The 20,469-nt window shown below is 49.0% G+C and overlaps 1 protein-coding gene across 1 annotated transcript in view; it reads right to left on the bottom strand.

Annotated features, from left to right (window-relative positions):
* LOC119950032 (xanthine dehydrogenase/oxidase-like) overlaps positions 1-20,469 on the bottom strand; it is a 48,759-nt gene that overhangs the window by 9,768 nt on the left and 18,522 nt on the right. The window contains exons 10-28 of the mRNA XM_038771931.1: positions 16,438-16,579; positions 15,668-15,760; positions 15,025-15,176; positions 14,509-14,602; positions 12,372-12,481; positions 11,297-11,481; positions 11,029-11,203; positions 9,879-9,962; positions 9,281-9,450; positions 8,021-8,144; positions 7,497-7,616; positions 7,148-7,250; positions 6,452-6,573; positions 5,627-5,760; positions 5,407-5,494; positions 4,608-4,694; positions 2,943-3,134; positions 2,561-2,706; positions 1,919-2,000 (exon numbers count right to left, since the gene is read on the bottom strand). Coding sequence (XP_038627859.1) covers positions 1,919-2,000; positions 2,561-2,706; positions 2,943-3,134; positions 4,608-4,694; positions 5,407-5,494; positions 5,627-5,760; positions 6,452-6,573; positions 7,148-7,250; positions 7,497-7,616; positions 8,021-8,144; positions 9,281-9,450; positions 9,879-9,962; positions 11,029-11,203; positions 11,297-11,481; positions 12,372-12,481; positions 14,509-14,602; positions 15,025-15,176; positions 15,668-15,760; positions 16,438-16,579 — 2,403 coding nt within the window. The remainder of the gene's footprint in view (positions 1-1,918; positions 2,001-2,560; positions 2,707-2,942; positions 3,135-4,607; positions 4,695-5,406; positions 5,495-5,626; positions 5,761-6,451; positions 6,574-7,147; positions 7,251-7,496; positions 7,617-8,020; positions 8,145-9,280; positions 9,451-9,878; positions 9,963-11,028; positions 11,204-11,296; positions 11,482-12,371; positions 12,482-14,508; positions 14,603-15,024; positions 15,177-15,667; positions 15,761-16,437; positions 16,580-20,469) is intronic.

The raw sequence follows: 20,469 nt of genomic DNA, 5'->3' as shown, positions 1-20,469 counted from the left end.
ATGGCCAACGGAACCAGGAGTTTCCAGACAGGCTGTCAGTAACCCCAGTTCAGACCCAAACCCCAGTCAGGAAGGAGCCGGGGCAGTGTTCAGACAGTGCCGGCCGCGATCAACCAGGGAGTCAAAACCCAACAACCTCTGAGACGGCTCTTTTCCAGGGACCGCAGACATTAGTCCTTCATGTCTCTTTCTGCAGTCTGAAGCTTCACAGTGTGAATGACACCCAGCCTTCACACTTCGCTCCTTTAACTACTCACTGTACCAGAGCTTAGAACAGTGTTTTGCACATAGTCAGTGCTTAATAAATTCATTCATTCATTCATTCAATTGTATTTATTGAGCGCTTACTGTGTGCAGAGCACTGTACTAGGCGCTTGGGATGTACAAGTTGGCAACATATAATAATATATAATAATAAATGCCATTATTATTATTATTTTTTTTAACCTCACCACTGATACCTTGCACACATCTCCCTCTGAAACTCTTTCCCCCTTCATATATGATTGCCCACCACTCTGCATACTTTCCAAGCCTTTTTAGGGTCACATCTCTAAGTGGCCTGCCCCAATGAAGCCCTCTTTCCCCCAATCCCTCTCCCTTCTGCGTGACCCTCTAAGCACTTGATAATCAAGCCACCTTCAGCTCCACAGCACCCTTTCCTCTTCTCCCACTCCCTTCTCTGTCACCCAAACTTGCTCTCTTTATTCATTTCCCCTCCCTTTCCAGCCCCACAGTACTTATGCGCATATCTTCCTCTCCCTCTCTTTCCCCCACCCCCACCTTACCTCCTTCCCCTCCCCACAGCACCTGTATATATGTATATATGTTTGTACATATTTATTACTCTTTTTATTTTACTTGTACATATGTATTCTATTTATTTTATTTTGTTAATACATTTTGTTTTGTTGTCTGTCTCCCCCTTCTAGACTGTGAGCCCGCTGTTGGGTAGGGACCGTCTCTATATGTTGCCAACTTGTAATTCCCAAGCGCTTAGTCCAGTGCTCTGCACACAGTAAGCGCTCAATAAATACGATTGAAGGAATGAATGAATGAATATCTGTAATTTATTTATTTAATTAATGTCTGTCTCCCCTTTTAGGCTGTAAACTCACTGTGGGCATGGAATATGTCTGTTTATTGTTGCACTATACACTCCCAAGCACTTGGTACAGTGCTCTGAACACAGTAAGCACTCAATAAATGCGATAGATTGAATGAATGTATGAATGTACATATCCAGAATTTTTTAATATTAATATCTGCCTCCGCTTCTAACTGTAAGTTCCTTGGGGACAGGGAATATGTCTACCACCTCTATTGTATTGTACTCTACAAAATGCAGGGCACAGTGCTCTGCACACAGTAATCACATAAAAAATGCAATCGATGAATGATTGTGGTCCTCTTCCCAGCTGACCCCAACCTACCAACTTACTCAGGTCACTCCCTGCCAATTTGCCATCTCTATTCTAAACGGACTTGTTTCCTCTCAGAATGCAGAAAATCCTATATCCAAGCAGACTCTTTGTGGGGAGCAACCTTCTTTTTCTATTCTGCTTACCCATTAACTTCCTATCTTAAATCTTATTTTATCAGGCATCGCCTTCCGGAAACATTCCCTGGTTTTTCCTCCCCATTGTCAATCACAGGTCCAGGGGACAGTCTCCCTTATAAAGTGATTCTTCATAATCATGGCATCTATTCATGTCAACTGAATGGGTTTCCCTTGCCTCCCATATTTGACTGAAAAATCCTGGAAGACAAGGATGTGTCTTCTTGTACCCCAAGAGTCGAGAACGATGATAGACATTCTGGGGATCCACAATAAAGATGTGTTGACAGATGACTTCAACGACACAGGTAAGGCCCCAGCCTTGTAAAAAAAACACCTAACGAAAGAGAAGGCAATCACCTGGTTCAGGAAAGGAACAGTGAAGCTGATTCCAAACTTGGTGGGAATAATGGCCAATCCCCTCTTCTTCCAAGAGTTCGCCCTGAGGACAGACAGGAATGTCAAGTCTTTTCCGTTATGCAGGCTCAGGTGCCTGATTTTCTTTCACTGACTTAACAGCAAATCAGGAGCGGGTAATCTGGGGAATCACCTCAGGGGTTGCAGTGAGGATAATCTCTATTTTTAGCATGAGTCAGAGTATCCTCTGGATTCCTCAGCTCACAGAGAGTGAGAACCAACACCCCTGGAAGCTCCAGGGCTGTGGAACTCACCGCCCCTCCTCTACTCCAGCGCAGAGCCCTGCTTTCCCCCCACACCTGGGTATGTCTGGGTCACTTAGTGTTTCCTAACTGGAGAGCCACAGGTAGTCATTAGGACAGTTATGACTGTCCCAATGGGCGCCCCTGAACTACAACTTCATGCCTCATGCAGGGCTCTTCTATCCTGCTCCTCAAATGAAAAGCATCTCAGAATCCTCTGGGGTCAAAACACCCAGATGTTCTTGGGTCCTGAGATTGTCTTCCCACCTTCAACTCAGAGGAGGATGGACGGTCACAGCAGGTGCACTGCCCAGGGACGGTCCCTCCCTGCTCCCCCACTGACCTGTTAAATTTTTCGATGTCCTTTCTCCTGGCATGGTACTGGGAGCTCTCCAGGCACTCTGACCAGCACCGGGGCAGCGTGAACCCCTCCAGTTTCTGGTTGAAGTGAGTCAGGTCGCCATCTTCATACATGTTCAGTCTCCGCACCTGCCCCAAGGCAGACAGAGGCTCAGTGTGCCACCTCTCTTTCCCCCCTCCCCTAAACTGTCCCAACCACCTCCCTCTCCCCCTCCCCTAAACCATCCAAAACACATCCCTCTCCATTTTAGGCACCAATTACTGTGGCTCAGCGGGGAGTGAGGGAAGTGAAGTGCATGGCAGGGGTGGGAGGGAGGGGTCTCTCCTGAGAGTGTCTGACCCAAGGCCCTGTCTCCAGTTCTTACTTCCTCAGGTGGGAGGCCACACTTCACAGCAACCCTGCTCATCCAGCACTCAGTGATGAGCATCCCCTGGGGCCCCCCGAAGCCCCGGAAGGCCGTGTTGGAGGACAGGTTGGTCTTGCAAAGTTTTCCGGTGCCCCGGATGTTGGGGACCTTATAGCAGTTGTCCATGTGGAATAAAGCTCTCTCCATAATCTGGAAAGGGAGACACAGGACAGGAAAGAGTTATGAGTGTATCCCCTGGCTCCCCTAAAGAAGTCTTCTGGTGGATGAAAATCCTTAAATGTGGCAAATGTGAGGTTCTCAGCTTCAGGACTATACCATGGAAACCCCCCTGGGGAGAAGAGACCGCTTCCTGCAGGTGGGCTTTCAAGGACACATTAGCAGCTCTGTAACTGGAGGCCTTCAGCCCAAACTAAAGCCTAAATGCCAGGTTTCAGATAGGGCATAATATGTTGGTCTAAATCTGTGCAGGACACTAGTGTGCCGGAGGTGGAAGGGCCCTCTTAAGGCAGAATATTGGTGGTCCGTGGAAGGTTTTCCTGTGGAGTTCAGAATTTTTTACAATTAGCTCAATCCCTCACTACATTTAGCAAGTGTTAACCTCTTCTAACAACCTTACTGTATATTATCACCCAGGTATCATTTAGCTACCCCATTCTCTATGGTACTCTATTCCAAACCTCACATCCACGAATTTCTCCTACCTTCAAGAACCTACAGATTATTTGCACCTTCACAACTTCCTGTGCTAACGGATTTCATACATTTACCACCTGGTAGGTGGAAAAATGTTTCCTGTGGTCAATCAGTGGTATTTACTGAGCACTGACTGTGTGCAGATCACTGTAGTAAATGCTTGGGCAAGTATATTACAATAGAGTTGGTAGGTGTGATCCTTGCCTACAAGGAGTTTACAGTCTAGAATTTGTTTGAATCTACTAGTATCAGGCTTTTCCAAGGACACCCTCATTTTATTGATATGAGATTTGGCAAATAACTCCTTGTTGGCTATGTTGATGAGCTTCATGACTGAGTAAACTTCAACCATGGCCCCACTCAGCCTGCAATTTTTCAGAATGGCAAGGCTAGCCCCTTCCAGAACCAGGCAGTCATGTGATATGGCCCGAAGTAGGACAAGAGGAAGCAGGCTGGAGCCAGGCACAGCATTCCAGGAATTCTCATGGGCTGCACGGGTGACTCCATACCCTTTGGGGTGGTAGTTTTCTGCCCTCTGGAAAGGAGTATGCTTGGCAACAACACCTCCAGAATCCTCTGTCCCTGAACTCAGTTTCCAGGTGAAGCAGCTCAGTTCATTCTCCATCCCTCATTCCTGAAGAACAAGTGCTCCTTGGTGCACCTCAGTGTATTGTGTACTGTACTCTCCCAAGCAGTTAGTACAGTGCTCTGCACACAGTAAGCACGCAGTAAATACAACTGACTGACTGACGGAGGAGAATCTAGCACATTATTGATGGTCCCAGCAAAGTGACTTGCCCTGAGACCCTATGTAACTCCACAAGTCCCAGTCTTCTGCCTCTCAGCTCAAGGAATCGACCTACCAACCCACACTGCCCTGCCTGGAAGGTCAGTTCCTTAGTATTTGGGGGGGACAAACTGGAGCTTCCTCTATCCCAACAGGACTCCAGACATCGGGGCCCTTCTTACACTCTCCGAGAGATCCAACGTGTTTCCTGCATTGCTGTAGTGATTGACCTCCAAAGCCACCACTTTCCCATTCTCCAGGAAGCCAACCTAATAGGAAAACAGAAAGGATCGAGGAATGTCAAGGAAAACTTCTGGAGCTCCCTCAGCCACCGGTGTGTCCTAATACATTGACCGTCTCTTCCTCTCCACTCACTCCTGGAGAAGGAAATTCCAAGGGAGAGGGGCCATATCTAACTGCCTTTATCCCAGGGAACCACACCCAGTGCTTAGAACAGTGCTTTGCACATAGTAAGCGTTTAATAAATGCCATCACCATTGTTATTATTATTATTATAAGTTTGGTGGAACTCCAAAGGTGGGGACGTTTCACCTAAGCAGCCCAAACTCGGGTGCCGATGTAATGACAGTAATGAGAATACTCTGTCTTAACAGAGAGGTTTTCTGAGTAGATGTCCTTTAGCCACCACCGACTTCATCTCCCAGAGAGGGAAACTGAAGAGCAGAAAGGTAAGGAAACTGAATGTGTTACACTGAGTTGGTGACAGGGCTCCGGTCCCTGATCATGGATTCCCGGTGATTCCCTGAGGACAGGACTGCCATCTCGTGGGGAGACCGAGGTGCTTGTGCTCTGGAACACCTTCCCGGAAAGGAGCCTGCCCAAGGTATAATTGAAGAAACTCTGGCCAGCCACACTTTAATGCTCCCATTTGGGGACTCTGCAGACTGCAGCTACCCCACTCATTCCCTCCTTAAGTGCTCTCTGCTGCCAGCCCTGTCAGGGGTCCCCTCCATCCCTTACCTTATAGCGGGCCATGAAGGGATGCCTTCCGCCCGTCAACAGCATGTCTTCATCTCGGTCCAGCATACAGCGTACGGGACGGCCAGTCCTGGGAGAGACACCACCACCTTTACCACCCTTCTGGCCTCTCCCAGGCCCGCTCCCGGGCCCTGCGTTCCCACAAGAATGTCATTCCCTTCTAAAGGCCGCCAGCCCCCCAGAACCTGTGCTGGGCACTTACTTGTGGGCAGCGAGGGCCACCGCTGTGGACAGTACAGTGCTTCTGGTCTCCTTCCCTCCAAAGCCCCCTCCCATTCTCTTCACACGAACTACAATCCGGTTCGCTGGGACCCCCAAGGCATTGGCAACAAAACTCTGTGGGAAGAAGATGGCCCTGTTAATGTATGAATGTCTGGGCAGTCCTCTGCCAAACCGATACCACTCAGGACTGATTTCAGACCCGAGAGTGGGAGCCAACTAGAGCAAGGAGGAGTTGACTTGAATTTATTGTGCTCAACTGCAGGAAATTCAGGCTTCACCATGGGCCAGGCTCAGCTGCCCCCAGTCCACATAGCTAAGAGTCTCACTGGACCTAGCATTTTTGGACTGTAAACTCCAACAGAAGGGGCATGGAGAGGTAGGTTCTCTATCACCCCTGCTTCCCAGGTTAAAGGAGTGGCAGCAGGTTCAGACTGACACTCAGATAATAATAATAATAATAATGGCACTTATTAAGTGCTTACTATGTGCAAAGCACTGTTCTAAGTGCTGGGGAGGTTACAAAGTGATCAGGTTGTCCCCCGGGGGCTCACAGTCTTATCCCCATTTTACAGATGAGGGAACTGAGGCCCAGAGAAGTTAAGTGACTTGCCCAAAGTCACACAGCTGACAAGTGGCAGAGCCGGGATTTGAAACCATGACCTCTGACTCTAAAGCCCGTGCTCTTTTCCTCTGAGCCACGCTGCTTCTCAGGGCTCTCAACAGACGTGTCTTTCTAGCAGCCTTCCCTCTTTCTCCCTCTTTTCCCTCCACTGTCCTCCTCAGTCCTGCCTGGCCAGTTGGTCACCTGTGTCTTGCTTGTGTTCTGGGTGGACACGAAGAGCTCCATCTCTCCTTCTTCTTTCGGGACCGCAATGGTGCAGTGAGTCTCCAGGTAGAAGTGCTCCTGCCCACCAATGTACACCTCTCCTAGAGAGCCAGCAGGAAACAAAGCTGTTAGGAGCACAGAGGCCGAATCTGGAATAGCTGGTAAACCAGGGAGCTCAGCAAGCCCAGATGCTTAAAAGGACTCATTGTATCAGAGAGGAAATGCCGCAAATACAAGCTGAGGGAAGACTGGTGAGTGCTAGAAAACAGTGAAGATTTGGGCCTCAGAAAGTTACTGAACAAAGAAGTGGACTCCGCTAACGGGGAATTGGACCCTGATAACAGTGGCAGAGTTTTGGATCAGCTGAGAGAAAAATCTTCCCATGAGGTTGTGATTCACAGAAGATATAATCACATTCAGCTATGGAATCTCCCCACCTTAGAGAGAGATCTCTCTCTCAGGAATAGATAAAGCGCTCTCTGACAGACTGGCATAGGTGGACTCCTGCCTGGAGGCAGAGGGATGGATTAGATGACTTCCTGTGGTCCCGTCAAGTCAGGAGCTTAGAGATTCGACAATAGGTGGGAGACTTTCACTGAGGGTGTGGTACTTATATGTCATCTTCTCGGACAAAGCTCTGTGTCAAGCGATACACCTAGAACAATCTTCCGGTACCTTCAAGGATATGATTGGCAAGAGCAAATCCCTTCTGAAGATCTCCTTTCTCAATCTTCAGTGGAGAGTGACCATGATGAAATGAGTTTTCCTTCAGGGCATCCTGAGAAACAAAAGTGGGACATTGGGTTTCCATAGCGGTTGGAAGACCAAGAAGGGAAAGGGGATGAGCAGTGCTCAGAGCTGTAGTACCCCACCCCTCCCACTCATTATGGTCCCTGGAGGAAGGGGAGGGAGGTGACCAGGAGGGTCAAGGTGAGAGGCTCAGGGACCATCTCTTTCCTCCAAGGCAAACTGGGGGAGGTGGTGGGGCTGTGAGGGCCAGAAGAGCAGGGCCCGGCTGGCCCACCTCAATTGAGATGATTGCAGGGAGCTCCTCGTAAGTGATCTTCACGGCTTGAGCGGCTCTCTGGGCGTGCTCAGGGGTGTCGGCTACTACAGCTCCGATGATGTGCCCGACGCAAGTGACCTATAGGCAGATGCACAAATTCCGTTGCCAATCAACAACGGGGGAAGTCCTTGCTTCCTCTGGCAGGTATGTGATGTCTATTCTGATTAAATATATTGATATGGTTCTGGACCTCAATGCTGTGGACCCATCGTTCTGTCTGACCGATGAACCTTTCAGGAGCCAAGAAGCTCCGATCAATTATTCGACAGCAGCCCTGCAATATTCGTTGTTGTTTCGGTCGCCTCCCGTCCCCCTGCAGGACTTCGATTCAGCTTTCCCCGCCTCCCCACCTCCAGACTGAGCCCAGACTGGTTCCACTGTCTCACTCCAACCCCAGAGGCCAATTTCCAACCAAGTGAAGACTCCTCTAGCTGCCCTCTTCTAGACACTTCAGGAGTAGCCCCCTCCACTCGATACCATACCTCATCCTTAGCAAAGATTGTTTCATCATTAAACAGCCCAGTGATGTTGCTCCCAGGAATATCATCGGCTGAAAGGAAGCACTCAAATCCGGGGACATTCTGGGCTTTCGAAGTATCAATCGATCTGTGGGGAGGAGCCACGTAAGTGGGGAGGAGACATCAACCCCCTATTTCGGTGGAAGGCTGTCCGTTCTACAGCGCTGGGCTGGGTCAGCCCTGGCAGAGCCAAGGGAACCCAATTCCCTCATCGCAGGAGTTGGCACTGCCAGGACCCAGGCCCCCAAGGATGCCTTGCCAGTCCCCTCCAGCATGACCCAGCACTATGTTGGGGACGGTTCAACCCCAGTGACCCCTTACTGGATGTTTGTAGTATGTTGGAGTATCGTTTGAACACCCCCCTCTAACCAATGTGTAATCTTTCTTCCAAGCCGCTTGAAGAGTTCACCCCAGAGTATCTCCCTCAGACTCCTGTCATTCCTGGGACAAGGAGGAGTGGGAGCAGGATTCTGGTCCCATTTTGCAGATGGACAAACTGAGGCTCTTTTTTAGGATTTGCCCAGGGTAGAATCACAGCCAGGACTAGAACCCAGGGAAGCAGGTCAGTCCAGCAATATCGCAGTGGATGTCCAGCCCAGGGGCGCACCTTCCCCTTCCCTCCTCTTTGGGGTAACATTTTTTCAGTAAACCAGTCAAGTTTTCCAGAAAAAAACATAACCCCAAAGTGGAGTGGGGAAGCGGAGGTGTGGGGCTGGTGCCAGGAGATGAGTCTCTTTCAGTTAGGTGTGTGCCCTAGAGGACTGGAACGTGAGATATGCTATAGATCCCAGTTTCCCGGCTCAAACTCCCTGCTCAGCCAGTGGATAGACTACCATCTCCCCAGTGTAGAGGAGAGGAGAATGGCAGTAATCCACCAGGCTCAAAGACTATCTCCTTGAAAATATTTCCTTAAGCTCGGTCCTGTGCTCTCCGGTTTGCAGTTGGGGATCTCAGAGAGGTAGCAAGTGGATGATGAGTTTCTGACTCAGTGCTCTAAATCACTTAATTCCACTCCCTCCCACCCTCTCAATTAAGCAAGATTCCCCCCAAGGTGATGAAGGATAATTACGACATTCACTTCATATTATTTTGCCTTCTGTGCACAGAGAGCATCCACCCCGTGAATGTGGGATTCTCCTGGGCCCGAGCATAAAGTACTCCAAAGTGGCCCCTTTTGGGCAATGATCCTGACCCCCAACAAGCCCAAGTCTTGACCACACTCACTTGATCCTGGCGTGAGCTTCGGTGCTGGTGACCAAACGCAGGGAGAGTTCGTTGATAAACAGGGGGATGTCGTCACAGTACACAGCCTCCCCAGTGGCCTGCATGGCGGCTGCAAGGTGGGGCAGGGGCCGGCCCACCGTGTCTTCCTCAGACTGACCCTCGGGCACTTCCTGGAACCAAAGCAGGGCCAGTCAGGGCCAGGGGAGACTCTGTGGGAAGGTTTCCTGGAGCCACTCTAGAGGTCCGAGCCCTTCGACCAGGCAGCGATAGGAGCAAGGAAGGGGAAGGTGGGGCAGATGTGGTAGCCATGGGTTAGAGGCGGGATGGGAAAAACTCCATTTCCCCCAACAACCGGCTCTGGGAGGAAGAGGCAGGAAATGGCCATGACAAACACGGGGAAAGGTGTAAGTGGGAATGCGATAACAGGGAGGTGATTCAGGGAGGGGTCAGATATCAGTCTGAATCTAAGTCTGCCCTTTCTCCACCCAGGGGTGCGCAGTCACCACTTAGCACTAATCACCACTCACCAAGCACCATTCTAAAATCACTACCCACTTCAACTCAGAAGCGTCCACTGTTGGAGGGTTCCTCCCCTTACCTGGAAAAGCTGGACATTGGCCGGGGGATCTTTGTGAAAGAGAGTAGTGGCGCTGAAACAGGTGGGGTCCAGTTTGCCACTGTTCTGCACAGGAAAGAGAGTAGAGCACAGGATGGGCCATGCATTTGCTCACTTTGCTGTTTCTCTTCTTTGCTGGCCTTACTCTCCCCAAGTCCTTTCCCTTAGCACCTTGTTCGAAATTCTATTACTTAAGCACTAGCTCATGTACAGATCCCCTTTTCCTTCCTTCTCCTATCAGTAATTCATTTAGGGTCTGTCTCCCCCACATTAAATTGTAAGCTTCTTAAAGGCAGGGATCATGTCTATTAATTTTATTGTGTTCTTCCAAGTGTTTAATCCGATGAATGGCAAACCAAAGGTACATAATTACTACTGACTAATTGAATGATCGCTACCCTCAGGAGAAGGAAGGATGGAGACACAAGCACCCTCATCACGTTCATGGGGTTGGTGTCTCACCTATAGGCCATTTTGGAATCCTCCCAAGCATCACCACTTCCACCCATTCCACTTGTCCCATTTCACCCAGGGGAAAGACAGGTGGGCAAATGGCTCACTGGGAGACTGCTACTGGGACACAAATGCTTCCACCCACCCTAACTCCCTTTCAATAGCCCGGGACACATGAGCATGAGCAATCCAAACGACCCAAACCCAAAATTAGGGGTCACATTCCCTGTGGTTCCACTCTTATATGACTGAGGTTTGAGGCTGAGGGAGGGGAAGGGATTTACAACTCCCCTCCGTGGTCCTTTTTCCTGATTTTGCCAGGAAAGCTGTGCTAGTTGAAAATTCCTGGCCTTCCAGCAGGTGCTGATCAATACAGGTAAATCCCAGCCAGGAGCTAGGGGCAGCAAGGTGATGGTCCACCTGCTGGTCCAGCATGCCCGCCCCTCCTCCCCTTCTCCCTCATCTTTCAGGGGACGAGTCACAGCCTGACACCCCATGTGTACTTAAGTGGAAGGGATGGGGCCCCCATTCCTAGAGTGGGATTAAAACAGTGAAACTGAGGGTGGTGGTGGAAAAAACAAATCAGAGGAGGTAGAGGGGAGTCAGGGAGGGTGGGAGAGGGACCAAAGGAGCAGAGAAATGGATGGTCTCCACTCTGATCTGGCCAAGGGCCACTCACCCCTCCAATGCTGTACTTGTTGAGTTTCTGGAGCACCGTCAGGTAGAACTTGAAGAAGAAGCTGAGGGTGAGCGTGCGCCGGAACTCCACCATCCCACCCGGGGCGTTGGGAGGCAAGCGGAGCTCCTGCTCCAGCCCAGCACACACGTCTGTCAGCAGCGACTCATCCCAGTTTCTGCCCAGATCAGAAGAGCAAATGAGTGAGAAGCGAAGTCTCAAAGAAGACTCTGCCGGCCGGCTCCACGTCAGCCATTTAGTTCTCTCTCACCTCTCCGCCTGCTTCCTGGCAGTGTTCAGGGCCATGACAGTTCTGTCAGCCATTCCGCCGAAGCTCAGCGACAGCTCGCGCACCTGCGTGCTATCCTCTTTAAACAGGACTCTCATCCCACAGGTCACCTTGGCAATATCATCTTCCCTCCTGGAGGCCTGCTTGAAAGCTGAGAAGTATTCACCCTGAAGGAAACATGGTACATGATTTATACGACATCGCAGTCCTTCTATGTTTAGTGTCAGGCTGAATGGTTCAGAACTGGTTAGGATTCCTCATCTCATTTCAAACATGCAGAGGCTACAAGAGGAGTAAAGTGAGGCGATGCAGAGATATACAGTATAACAGGGGAAGGAAAGCCTGGTAATAATAATAATAATGATGGCGTTTATTAAGCGCTTACTATGTGCAAAGCACTGTTCTAAGCACTGGAGAGGTTACAAGGTGATCAGATTGTCCCTCGGGGGGCTCACAGTCTTAATCCCCATTTTACAGATGAGGTAACTGAGGCCCAGAGAAGTTAGGTGACTTGCCCAAAGTCACACAGCTAACAAGTGGTGGAGGCAGGATTTGAACCCATGACCTCTGACTCCAAACCCCGTGCTCTTTCCACTGAGCCACGTTGCCTCTCGGTAGGTGTTGTTCCAGCTAGAAAATAATTTCTGCAACCTAGGAAAGGCTGCTGGGAGGAATGTGAAGCACAGGACCTGATATTCCAAATGACTTCAACTGAAGAGAGAAATAAATTTCCCATTAGATTGTAAACTCCTTGAGGGCAGGGATTAGATTAGATTAGAGGGCAGCACTTAGAACAATGCCCCAGTGCTTAGAAAAGTGCTTGACACATAGTAAGCGCTTAATACCATTATTATTGTTATCATTACTGTCCACTTCCAAGGGCTTATTACCCAGGGCTTTGACCTCAGTATAGATCATTAATATTTTTGACTGAGTCAAGAAATTGTGTAAAGGATAAGTGTCTGTGTAAAAAGGAGAGGAGGGAGAGTTAGGTGATCAGAAATTCACCTAGTCTGCCCCTTAGAGGATCTATCTGCAGACTGTTCCCTCCGCTCACCTTCTTGCTGTAGGGGATCTGGATGGAGAGTAATATTTCCTCCGGGGTTAAGATTGTCTTTCTGTAGCCAGGGAAGAATGTGTGATCCATCCAGACAGTCCTCCTGCCTCCTACACGACAAGAGAGGAAAGTGATCCAGCTCGGCCAGACCAATTAAGACACTCTCATACACACTTTTTTCCACCTCAATTCTTCTTCATGGGAACATATGCTAATGTGGTGGCATAGTACTTCTGTTTCAGAGGCAGCAGAGCCTAATGGAAAGAATCCGGGCCTGGAAATCAGAGTATTTGGGTTCTGGTCTCAGCTGTGTCTGCTGGGTGGGTGTTGTTAGGTAAGTCACTTGACTTCTCTGTGTCTCAGTTTCCTCATCTGTAAAAGGGAGACTCGATACTTGATCTCCCTCCCACTTAGACTGTGTCTGGACTGGTTATCCTATATCCACCCTAACAAATACACTTAACAAATACAATTATCATCATTGTTATTATTATTATTATTATTATCGTTATTATTGACAGGATCAACTGACTTCACTTATGCCTCTGGAGAAATTTGGAAGGCTGAGGAAAGCAAATCAAATGTCAAAGAGGGAAAACTCTTCCAGAAGAAGGCATACCTGGCCCCTGTCTCTAATAAGCCTTCTTTCCTCAGGGTGACTGATTTCATTTAATGTTGCATTCATTGATTCAATCGTATTTATTGAGAGCTTACTATGTGCAGAACACTGTACTAATTTAAGCACTTAAGACAGTACAGTATAAGCAGACACATTCCCTACCCACAACGAGCTTAAGGTCTAGAGGTACAGGGCTGCTCCCTCTCCCTCTTAGACACTGAGCCCCTGAGTAGAACAGGGAATGTTTCCAATCTGATTATCTTGTACATATCCCCGCACTTAGCACAGTGCTTGACACATAGGAGGTGCTTAAAAAATCACTGTTTCTATTATCTGATAAGTGCACATACTCCAAGTACCACTTTTCTTTTTATTGTTTTTAATGGTATTCGTCAATCGCTTACTCCATGCCCAGCACTATATTAAGCACTGGGGTAGGTACCAGCTCATCGGGTCGAAGGACACAGAGAAGTTAAGTGACTTGCCCAAGGTCACACAGCAGAGACAGGGAGACAGGACATCATCATCATCCTTGTTGGGGACATCACCAGGGGAAATGCTGGCAACTCTGCCTGGATATTTAACTATCCTTTTTTTGATTCTCTTTGTCTCTTAGGCTTCTTTCGCATCTGATTCCCTCCAGCTCTGGCTCCTTCCCTCTCCGGATCACTTTCTCCTTGTCTCTGTTTTCCATTCTCGCCTTTCTGGTTTCATGCTCTGATTATGTTAATTAGATTAGATTCCAGATTATAATGAGCAGCATTTCCGACCTGCAGAAGCTTAAAAGAAGCTTAAACTGGTGAAATGTGCAGGCCCACAGGGATGTGTTTGCAAACACTGTGGACAGTTACCTATCAAAGCAATCCGAGTGTCTCCCTCCATCCCTGGGACATGTGGAAAGGCCCAATCGCATACTGGAACCCAATCCCCCCTAACAAAACAACCCCAAAGATAAGCGGTGTGGTTTAGTGGATGGAGCTGGGAGTCAGAGGACTTGGGATCCAATCCCAGCTCTACCACATGTCTGCTGTATGACCTTGGGCAGATCACTTCACTTTTTTGTGTCTCAGTTACCTCATCTGTAAAATGTGGATTAAAGGTCGTGAGCCCATGTGAGACATGGACTGTGTCCATTCTGATTAGCTTGTATCTACTCCCAGTGCTTAGTAGAGTGCCTGGCACATTCTAAGCACTAAATAAATACCATTAAAAAATGTGTCAGCTTAAATCAGAGGCATTGAACTGATGTAAAAATGTGGAAGTGGAGGATCTAGATCAGGAAGAACTCTCCTGGATCCCAGTCCAACTCTTCACCCTTGCTCATACGACTTCTTTGGCCCCAAATTATAGCAGCCAGAGACCGAGATCAAAAACGTATTCACCGATCCACATCACCCTGTCCAGAAATAGCCATGCTGGAGAATATTTTCCATCCTGCCGGTCCCCTCCTGCCCACCTCCCAGCTCTGCACCCAGCCCTGCAGATGGGCTGACCTGGTGACAAGCAGATGCAACTCACGTTTGGACGCCAGGATCAGTTTGGCTCGACTTGCCATGAACACAGGATTGAGGTCTGAAATGGGGCTGGCGGTTATGATGTTTCCCCCGATGGACTAGGGACACGGAGGCAGAATGTGGAGTCAGAGTTCATCCCTGGAGAATCAGAGCTGGTGTTTTTTGGTGGGCTCAGGGCTGTGGGCAGGAGGACTCAGGAACCTTCTATCCCATCCCTGGGTAAAGCAAGTGAAGCAGCAGCAGCATCCTGGGCAGCTCTCAATCAGCTCAGCCCTGACCAGGAAAGACTGGCAGGGGCAGGGAGGAATGCAGCAACTCTGCCACCTCAGTAATTTATTCCCTAGTGCATTGCTAGCCCTGGCCACTCTGCCAAAACTTCTGTGTCACACTCTACCCCATTCTTTAAGGAGGGAAGGTAGGCATCACCACCTTCCGTGCTTCAGTTGTGAATCTGAGGCAGGGTTGACATACCGCAGGTGACCCCTCCACCGCACCCCAAAGCTCTGGCCCAGAGGCTCACCGCGACAGATTTGACCTGCTTCCCGGCAAACCAGCGCATCTGCTCCAGGACGCCCTGGAACACCTGCGTCTTGTAGTCAGGGAGCTTGGCCACGACCTCAGCCAGTTTCTTCTCCACGGAGCTCAGGGTGCAGGAGGCCCCGAAGGAGATGCCTGTGAACAGAGACGGTGCTCTCTGCTGGACTTCCAGCACTTCTCCACCCCCACACCTCCTTCACCCTCTCCTGGGAGAGCAAGGGCAGGGAAGAGGTTCCAGAAAACTCTCCTGTCTCAGAATATTCAATTCTAAACCTGCTCTGGTTAACAGTCAGGGGAATCCCGGAAAGCTTATCCAAGATTGGGTGGGGGCAGGGAGCTCCTGACTCGTCCTCAAGGCCAGAAACAAGGCCCTGCATCCACGGGCTCTTCTAGAGACCCGGGCTCTTCTAGAGACCCAGACTCTAGAGGAAGGCAGGTTAACACAATAACACAACCCTCCCCCTGCTACGGGACTGCTGGCGTGAAGATCACAAAGTCTAGAGAGCTGGTGTCCAGATGTGTGAGTTTACGGTCTTGCTCCCATTACACAGATGGGAAGACTGAAGCTAGGGGAGTTGCCAGAGTTGAGATCTCATCCAGGAGCACAATGTAGGGTTCTCTCTCACCCTCTTCTCCATCCTCCACAGCATTCAGTTCGGGGATCCAGGCCGGACAAACTATTTCTGGGAACACCTTATTCTTAAACTTCATCTCAATCCCTGGAAGGAAAAGAAACACAAACTCCATAGGACCCAAACACCCCACTGGTCTTCTTGGCTACCGAGGGCCTGTGGTGTTTCAAGCCCAAGACAGACCACAAAGTTCGTCCCGGCCCCTGACCCAGGGCCCTGTGGGGCTCAGACCTCCCTTCCAGCAGTCCCAGGGGCTCAGAGCAGTGGTCGCCCAGCAGCTGGGCTCACAGTCTCTCAGCCCCTCAGCTAGGAGAGGGATTCTTTAAAGTGACCCTCTGTGGGGGACACCCCCCCACCACATGCCCAGACCATCCCTCTGAGCCCTGGGGATCAGCCCAGCTCAGCAGGGACCGTGGACGACCCATCCTCCCTCATGCCAACATTGGGCTCTGCAATGCAGGGAAGAGTGTGGGAGCCCTGAGCCCACCTGGCATCCTTCTGTGCCTCTGCCAGAGCCAGGACTGGCAGCATGTTGTCACTACTCTTCCACAGCCGCACTAACGGAAAAGCACCCCTTTGGTTTCAGGCAGCCCACGACAGAGGAGCCACATGGACCAGAACATCTCTTTCCCTTCCCCCTACACCTTCTTCCACGGGCAACCAAGGTAAGTCCATCACTGGACATCTCCCCCCACTGCCTCCTGGGCCAGAAACAAAAGGAGTCCACGGACCTGCAGAGCCCACCCCAAAATGCTTCTTCTTACCAATTTCTGTGTTCCCCACCACCAGCTTGGCATTCGGGTTCTGAGCTTTGAGGTCCAGCAGCTCCTCCAGGGTGGTTGCCTGGATCCACCTCACACGCTCCCCGCGGAAACACAGCTGCTTCTGGGGATGATCTTTGAGGAGCTGAGAGCGTTGACATTTAACATTACTTTTCCGTGGGTTTGGGTGACCATCTTCCAGGTCAAAAGTCCAGGTCTGACCTCTTCCTCACCACTTTCCCCAGTCAAGTTTACCCCCACCCTCACTGGGGCTAAGAGCGTTAGTGTAAATATTTTTAACAGTCAACCCGATTCTAGGGAGAACTCCAGCCCCTTGGTTCAGGCCTGCACGCTAAGGAGACAGACTGGGGGAGGGTGGAGAGGTCACGAATAAAGCACAGGCTTGGGAGTCATAAGGTCATAGGTTCTAATCCAGGCTCCACCACTCGTCTGCTGTGTGACATTGGTCAAGTCACTTCACTTCTCTGGGCCTCAGTGACCTCTTCTGTAAAATGGGAATTGAGACTGTGAGCCCCACAAGGGACAGGGACTATATCCAACCCGATTTTCTTGTATACACTCCAGCACTTAGTACAGTGCCTGGCACATAGTAAGCACTTAACAAATACCATAATAGTAACAATACTTATAATAATAATAATGGTATTTGTTTAGTGCTTACTATGTGCAAAGCACTGTTCTAATCACTGGGGAGGTTACAAGGTGATCAGGTTTTCCCATGGGGGACTCACAATTTTAATCCCCATTTTCCAGATGAGGTAACTGAGGCACAGAGAAGCGAAGTGACTAGCCCAAAGTCACACAGCTGACAGTTGGTGGAGCAGGAATTTGAACCCATGACTTCTGACTCCGAAGCCCATGCTCTTTCCACTGAGCCACGATTACTATGGTATTTGTTAAGTGCTTACTATAATATTATTATTATTATCCCTCCAGCCCAGCCATTGGAGGGTCAGGAGAGAGATGAAGTACTCTGCTGATCAATGGAGACAAAGGGCTAACTGTTAAAGATCTGTGGAAGAGAGGAAAGTGGCAGGGAATGGCTGAGACGAGAGGGAGGGAAACTAAATAATCCGATCAGTCATATTTGTTAATTGCTTACTATCAATCAGTGATACTTATTAAGCACTTACTTTGTGCGTAGCACTGTACTAAGCAATCAGTGGTATTTATTAAGTGCTTCCTTTGTGCAAAGAATTGGACTAAGCACTTGGCAGAGCGCTATGTTCACTGCCCACAATAGTAGAGGCAGAGATGGACAGTAATAACCCCCCCACCCTACCTCCTTCCCTTCCCCACAGAACCTGTATATATGTTTGTACAGATTTATTACTCTACTTTACTTGTACACATTTACTATTCGATTTATTTTGTTAATGATGTGCATTTAGCTTTAATTCTATTTGTTCTGATGACTTGACACCTGTCTACATGTTTTGTTTTGTTGTCTGTCTCCCCCTTCTAGACCATGAGCCTGTTGTTGGGTACGGACTGTCTCTATATGTTGCCAACTTGTACTTCCCAAGAGCTTAGTACAGTGCTCTGCACACAGCAAGCACTCAAAAAATATGATTGAATGAATGAATAATAAAAATAAACCAATTATGGATCTGGATATAAGTGTCATGGGGCTGAGAGTGGGGTGAATATTAGATGCCTGGATGGTACAGATCTAGATGCATAGGTGGCACAGAAGGGAGAGGGAGCTGGGGAAAAGAGGGCTTAATTGGGGAACACCTCTTAGAAAGATGTGACCTTAACAAAGTTTTGAAGGTAGGATAAGGCTTTGATGGTGGGATGTGTCAAGCACTGTGCAAAATACTGGGATTGATCTGGGATAATCAGATCAGACATACAGTCCCTTTCCCTCTTGGAGCTCCTGGTCCAAAGAGGGAGAACAGATATTTTAGCCCCATTACACCCATGAGGAAACAGAGGCAACAAGAAGCTAAGTGATTTGCCCAAGGTCCCACAGCAGGTAAATGCAAAAATGGGATTATAATCCAGGTCTCCTGACTTCCAATCCTGTGCTCTCGAGCTGGACATTACAAGAAAGAAGAGGGGGTTGTTTGGGCTATGCCTGATCGTTGGAAAATTGGGGAGGGATAAAGTTAGGGTGGAGAGAGAACAGGGGTATGGTTGGGATTGAGGCAGGCAAGAGATGGGAAGCAGCTACAGTGAGTCTCACTGCCTTCAGATCCCCAAGGGAGACCCTCCCACCCGCCTTTCCTGCCAAAACCCAAGAGAGCCTCAGACTGCCACAGCCAGACAAGAGAACTTGTCTGTTCTCTTTGCTTAGAATTCCAGGAACAATTTGAATACTGTGAACCCCTAAGTCAGGAAGGACATCTGTTTGGCCCTAAGACTGTTCTCCCATTGCTTAGATCTGTTGAAACAACTTGAGGTTGATGCTCATTATGTTTGTACAAATATTTCATTGTTTGGATAACTGGGTTTTTCTCCTAATTGTCCCTCTTCCCCTCCTCATCCCCCAGCGTCCCACTGCCAGAATTTTGTAAGTTCCTTGTGGCGGGGAGAAGGAAAACCTGGTCAAAAAATCCTCACTCCCATCCCATCCCCACAGATCCCCAAGGGTGGAGTGGAAGCCGAGCAGGATGTTGGGATGCTGAGGTCTGTGCAGATGAAAGAGGATAAGAGATGGTGGCTTTTTCCCAGGAAAACCATCAGCCCTCTGGCCTTCTCTCTTCTGCTCCATCCCCTAGCTGACTCTGAGCCTCTCCTCTTCCTGCATAAACTTCAGGAAACCAGGACTGACTTCTCCCATCCCTTCCCCTATCAGCAGGTGGTCACAGCAAGGAGACCCAGCCTTGAGGGAACAGTCAGATGGAAAATTGAGTGGGTCAGGGGTGATTAGACAACTTCAGGCGTAGTGGCTTTCTTTTTAACAAATACCATAAAAAGATCAAGTATTAAAGAAGGAAACCCGACTTGAGATACACAGGAGAGAGGTAGAATAGGGGGAGAAGGAGAAAATATCACTCACACGACCAAAGCCATGAGACTGCCTGTGAAAGAAGGTGGGGAAAAAAGCACGGGATCCACTTCGGAGTCACGGGGAACCCTGCGGTGGGTGTCAGGAGGTTGAAAATGCTCAAAGAATACTAGTAAGGATGGTATCACAGGAGCCTGAATAGGAGAGGAATTCAGAAAGGGGTAGGTGCTGCATAACTTGGAAGGAAAGTGAAGTGACTAAGAACAATGAGGAAAAAGAGAAATGGGGCTTTGTCTTCTGAGAAGTTAAGAAATGAAGGGAGGAGACGGGGGAGCTATACTAGTGGAGGGAGGACATGGGCTAGGAGATAAAACTGGAGAGAGAGAAAAAGTAACGCACCTTAGCAAGTGGGAATGCAGAGCCAGAAGGAATAGTTCTATTTATTCTGTCAGTTTTGACAGATGTCTACATGTTTTGTTTTGTTGTCTGTCTCCCCCTTCTAGACTGTGAGCCCGTTGTTGGGTAGGGACCGTCTCTGTATGTTGCCGACTTGTACTTCCCAAGTGCTTAGTCCAGTGCTCTGCACACAGTAAGTGCTCAATAAATACAATTGAATGGATGAATGAAAGAATGAGTTTATGATGGTACCTGTTAAGCTCTTATTATGTGCTAGGCACTCTATTAAGCACTGGGGTAGATACAAGATATTCAGGTTGGACAAAGTCCTTGTCTCACATAGGAGTCACAGCCTTAATCCCCATTTTACAGATGAGGTAACTGAGGCACAGAGAAGCTAAGTGACATGGCCGACTTGTACTTCCCAAGCGCTTAGTAAAGTGCTCTGCACACAGTATGTGCTCAATAAATACAATTGAATGAATGAATGGAAGAATGAGTTTATGATGGTACCTGTTAAGCTCTTATTATGTGCTAGGCACTCTATTAAGCACTGGGGTAGATACAAGATATTCAGGTTGGACAAAGTCCTTGTCTCACATAGGAGTCACAGCCTTAATCCCCATTTTACAGATGAGGTAACTGAGGCACAGAGAAGCTAAGTG

This window comes from Tachyglossus aculeatus, chromosome X1 (assembly GCF_015852505.1).
Source record: "Tachyglossus aculeatus isolate mTacAcu1 chromosome X1, mTacAcu1.pri, whole genome shotgun sequence".
NCBI lineage: Eukaryota > Metazoa > Chordata > Mammalia > Monotremata > Tachyglossidae > Tachyglossus > Tachyglossus aculeatus.
This window is presented reverse-complemented; position numbering and strand designations above follow the sequence as displayed.